The sequence below is a fragment of the Rhincodon typus genome, chromosome 4 (genome assembly GCF_021869965.1).
Source record: "Rhincodon typus isolate 14 chromosome 4, sRhiTyp1.1, whole genome shotgun sequence".
Lineage (NCBI taxonomy): Eukaryota > Metazoa > Chordata > Chondrichthyes > Orectolobiformes > Rhincodontidae > Rhincodon > Rhincodon typus.
The window spans coordinates 19,396,234-19,401,752 of NC_063335.1; the positions used below are offsets into that span (position 1 = coordinate 19,396,234).

Consider the following 5,519-nt stretch of genomic DNA (forward strand, 5'->3'; position numbering starts at 1 on the left):
CACGCACAGAGCAATCTGCCCGGCAGAATGCACCCACACGCACAGAGCAATCTGCCCTGCAGAATGCATCCCCTGCACACACAAACCCAGAGCAATCCGCCCTACAGAATGCACCCCACCTCGCGCACACAGAGCAATCCGCCCTGCAGAATGTACGCCCCGCAGGCGCACACACACATATGCACGGAGCAATCTGCCCTGCAGAATGCACCCACACACACAGCAAATCCAATCTGCAGAGTGCACACACACAGCAATCCGCCTTGCAGAATGCACCCCCCAAGCGCTTGCGCGCGTACACACACACAGCAATCCACCCTGCAGAATACACCCCCCACATGTGCACACAGCAATCTGCCCTGCAGAATGGACACACACACACACACACACACAGCAATCCGCCTGCAGAATGGACACACTCGCAGCAATCCGCCTGCGGAATGGACACACACACAGAGCAATCCACCCTGCAGAATACACACACATATACACACAGAGCAATCCACCCTGCAGAATACACACACACATACACACAGAGCAAATCCACCCTGCAGAATGCATGCTCCCCACACACATTGAGCAATCCACCCAGCAGAATGCACCCCCCAACACACACACACACACCCACACAGCAATCTGCCTGCAGAATGGACACACGTGCAGAGCAATCCGTCCTGTAGAATGGACACACACAGCAGACTGCCCTGCAGAATGTGCACACGCACAGCAATCTGCCCTGCAGAATGCGCACACATGCCCGCACACACAGAGCAATCCGCCCTGTAGAATGCACACACAGCAGACCGCCCTGCAGTATACACCCCCACACGTACAGCAAATACGATCTGCAGAATGCACCCCCTCACACACACACACACAGAAATCCGCCCTGCAGAATGCTCCCACACACACAGCAGACTGCCCTGCAGAATGCACCCACACACACAGCAATCTGGCATGCAGAATGCACACACACACAGCAGATCGCCTTGCAGAATGCACGCACGCATACGCAGCAATCTACGGTGCATAATGCACCTACACAAAGCAGCCCCCCCTGCAGAATGCACACACACAGCAGATTGCCCTGCAGAATGCGCACACACACATACGTGCACAGGAATCTGGCATGCAGAATGCAGCCACACAAACAGCAATCCGCCCTGTCGAATGCGCACACACACAGCTGACCGCCCTGCAGAATGCATACACACATACAGCAGACTGCCCTGCAGAATGGCACACACACACAGTAATGCATCTTACAGAATGTACACACAGACACACACACTGATCAATCTGTCCTGCATAATGCCCACAAATGGAGCAATTCGCCCTGCAGAATGCGCGCCAGTGTGCGCACACACAGCACACTGTCCTGTAGAATGCGTGCACACACACAACAGACCACACTGCAGAATGCCCACATACACAGATCAGTCCACCCTGCAAAATGCACACATACACCAACACAGCAGACTGCCCTGTGGAATGCACACACACACAGCAATCTGCCCTGCAGTGTGCATGCACATACACGCATGCACAGAGCAGTGTGCCCTGTAGAGTGCACACACGCAGCAATCTGCCCTATAGAGTGCGTGCGCACACGCAGCAATCTGCCCTATAGAGCGCGTGCACGTGCGCGCGCACACAGCAATTCATCCAATAGAGTGTGCATGCACACACACGCAGTCGTCTGCCCTACAGAATGCACACACACAGACACACACCCAGCAGTCTGCCCTACAGAGTGTGCGCGCGCGCACACACAGCAATCTGTTCTATAGAATGCACACATACAGCAATCTGCCTTATAGAGTACACACACACTGACACAGCAATCTGCCCTATAGAGTACACGTACACACATACACACAGAGCAATTTGCCCAATAGAGTGTGCATGCACACACACAGCAATCCGCCCTACAGCATGCACATACAGCTATCCCCTGTGATGAATGTGCACACGCACATGCGTGCACATACACAGCAATCTGCCCTGTTGAGTGCACACACAGCGATCTGCCTTACAGAATGTGCAAACATACACACAGTAATCTGCCCAATAGAGTGCGCAAACACGTAGCAGCCTTCCCCATAGAGTGCACACACATGCAGCAAACCCCTGCCCGTAGAGTGCACGCGTGCACACACTCACTCACTGTCTCTCAAAGAGCAACTGACCTGTAGAGTACACATACACACACACATTGAGAGCAGTTACTTTACATGGGAAAAAAAAACACCAAGCTGTGCCTCTATTTACTCCACTGTACACAAAATGGGCTTTGAATTAGTCAGTGCTCAGCCTGAGGCTTCATTATTTGTTGGGAAATAATGGGCTTCAGTCTTGCTTTGAAATTAATACGCTTGCATTTTACTGTAGAAAGATCAAAGGAAGTCACTGCAAGAGAAAGAGGCAAGTTATAGAAGAAATTAGGGCAGATATGGGTTTGGAGACAAAAAAGTTACATTGCAGAACTTAGGATTCATAAAACTTAGAACAAAGCTAATTGATTTAATATGGAAAGTAATAGAAAACAACCTTAAGTGAAGTATTAAAGCATAAATTTCAGATGTTTCTTTTCCGTAAGACTGACAATCAGTGCTGTCCAATTTGACTTGACATTTTACATTCTAAATGCATCTTGTTTATTGACTAGATGCGGAATCTTAGATTGCATTATTAATTTTTTAATCCTTTTTGCCTATTGCTTACAGTGCACAATGGGTGAAGTCGTGAAATACGTTGATGATGAACATAAAAATGCATTTCTGAAGACCCTGAATGAACAACGATTAGAGGGAGAGTTCTGTGACATAGCTATTGTGGTAGAAGATGTTAAGTTCCGAGCACACAGATGTGTTTTGGCAGCTTGCAGCACTTATTTCAAGAAACTGTTTAAAAAACTGGAGGTTGATAGCTCTTCGGTGATTGAGATTGATTTTTTGCGTTCGGATATATTTGAAGAAGTGCTGAATTATATGTACACTTCCAAAATCGCTGTGAAGAGAGAAGATGTAAACCTGATGATGTCTTCTGGACAAATACTTGGAATAAAGTTTTTAGATAAACTATGTACTCAGAAGCGTGACGTGTCTCCTCAACAGAACACACCTCGCCGCAAAAGCCGTTATCCTTATAGTATAAGTGCTAAAATCCATCGGCCCTCTGTGAATAGTACTGATGAGGAGATAGAAGAAATCGGAGATCAAATTGAAGCCCAATCCGAAGAGGCAATAGATGAAACCGTACCCAATCAGGATGACGGGAAGACCCAAGCAAATGGCCTGCGGGTTCAGGAAGCCATTTTAAAAGAACTTGGAAGTGAAGAAGTTCGTAAAGTCAGTTGCTTTGCTTCGGAAGTGGAAACCATTGAGACGAGTGAGCCAAAGGATGTAACTCCCCAGCCTCCTCCAACTCTTGCGTTCAACGACAGTATGAGTGGAGTCAAGGAAGAACAGCCACCAGGCTGGACAGCAAACACTGATGTGAAGTTTGAATATTTGTTATATGGGGACAGGGAACAGTTCAGCTGTCAGACCTGTGGCAAGACTTTCACCGATGAAGCCCGTTTGAGGAAGCATGAGAAGTTGCATTCTGCTGATCGACCATTTGTGTGTGACATCTGCTCAAAGGCCTTCACCACGCAAGCTCACTTGAAAGAACATCTCAAAATTCACACAGGTTTCAAACCTTATGGGTGTGATGTATGTGGGAAATCTTTCATTCGAGCACCTGACCTGAAGAAACATGAACGTGTTCACAGTAATGAAAGACCCTTTGCTTGCCACATGTGTGACAAAGCTTTCAAACACAAGTCTCACCTGAAAGATCATGAGCGGAGGCACCGAGGTGAAAAGCCATTTATTTGTGGTTCCTGTACCAAAGCTTTTGCCAAAGCTTCGGATCTAAAGAGGCACGAAAATAATATGCACAGTGAACGTAAGCAAGTGCCTACGAGTGTGATTACGAGTGAAACGGAGCAGTTGCAAGCTGCAGCAATGGCTGCTGAAACAGAGCAAAACCTGGAAACTATAGCTTGTAGCTGAGGCTAAATTAATGTAACGCTGGTTTCCCCTTTCCATTTTATTCTGTAAAGGGCTCCTATGAAATATAGATGACTGCATTAATAAATGTGACCTTCTTTAAATTGGTCCTTTTCACAATTAACTGAAAAATCTTTTTGATTTCTGTGTATATAATCTAATGTATGTAGGCTAAATTGTTGCACTGTATGAGGAGTTATTAGGGTGGCCATTTGGGACAATAGGAAAATTTACAGAATTGAACATTTGAAATGTTATAAATGCTTTAATCCCTGTATAGTGCAATAATGTATTTATTGCATACTTTGTGTTGCAGTTTTAATTTTTTTTAATAAAGTTACTTTTAATGTGTGGCCTGCCATTACATTTGTTTTGACTTTATTTGGTTGTAACAAATGAACCACTAGGGTCAAAACGCTTTAGGAATAAGATTAAAGTATTTGTGATACCTATTCTTTTGAATGGACATCTGCCCACAAATGCGTTGCTAATTTAGTTGGAGCAATTTTATGCCTGGTTTTTAAGCATTCTTAACAGAAAAGAACGATTATTAGTGTCTGTTTTTGTACCACTATTTCTTTTAAGTAAGTTTCTTTTAAGGGAAGCAAAGACAATTTTTATATAGTATATATCACATGTTGGTCTTACTTTATATCAGCTAATGGTACAATTGCGTACTTTGTGGTGTATGACCTGACTCCTTTGCTTCACATTTAATCTATAATGGCAAAGTAAAATAAGTATCAATTGATGTTTGGTATTTTTAACAGAATATATGATGTAATAAAAAATTTGTATGTAGTATCTCCTTTGTTAAATTGAATTTTGATTGTGGTCTGCAAAAATAACCGGAGTTGAAAACAGCAAAGTTTCTGACTTTAAAAAAAATCTACCAGATCTTTAAAAAGGCTTTGAAACAAAATCTTGAGCCCTAGCAATTTAACATTGGAATTATGCTGCTCTTAATACTCTTCCCTGCACTTGAGAAAACTCTATTTAAAGCAGCTATTTGATCATTCCTATGGTGACTTTTTAGATTGATACTTGTCTGTAAATATTTTTAAGTAAAACTGAATAATTGTAAAATTTACTGTTAATTTAGACTTTGGATTTAGTTGTCGTGTCCAGCTCAGAGTTTAGAAAATATGATTAAAATGTTCATATGTATGCAAATTTTTGAATGAACTGTGTAACATGCTGGTTTTAGTTGAGACCAGCTAATGATACAGGTCACATATATCAAAGTGTTTTCACCCTAGTCTGTGCCAGAGTCTGTGTTCATTTGTTATGCCTGTAGAAAAGTTTTGTTAGCAATGTGCTTACTCTGAAATTAGTTGTCAGTGTTTTGACATGAATATTTTGTAATCAACACAATGCGTATAAAAGAGATAACAAGGTGTAGAGCTGGATGAACACAGCAGGCCAAGCAGCATCAGAGGAGCAGGAAAGCTGATGTTTCGGGCC

The 5,519-nt window shown here is 43.7% G+C and overlaps 1 protein-coding gene across 1 annotated transcript in view; it reads left to right on the forward strand.

The window, feature by feature from the left end:
• zbtb14 (zinc finger and BTB domain containing 14) overlaps positions 1–4,408 on the forward strand; it is a 5,678-nt gene extending 1,270 nt beyond the window's left edge. The window contains exon 2 of the mRNA XM_020527923.2: positions 2,727–4,408. Within this exon, the coding sequence (XP_020383512.1) occupies positions 2,733–4,058 (1,326 nt within the window). The 5' untranslated portion in view covers positions 2,727–2,732 and the 3' untranslated portion in view covers positions 4,059–4,408. The remainder of the gene's footprint in view (positions 1–2,726) is intronic.
• The last annotated feature ends 1,111 nt before the right edge of the window (positions 4,409–5,519 follow it).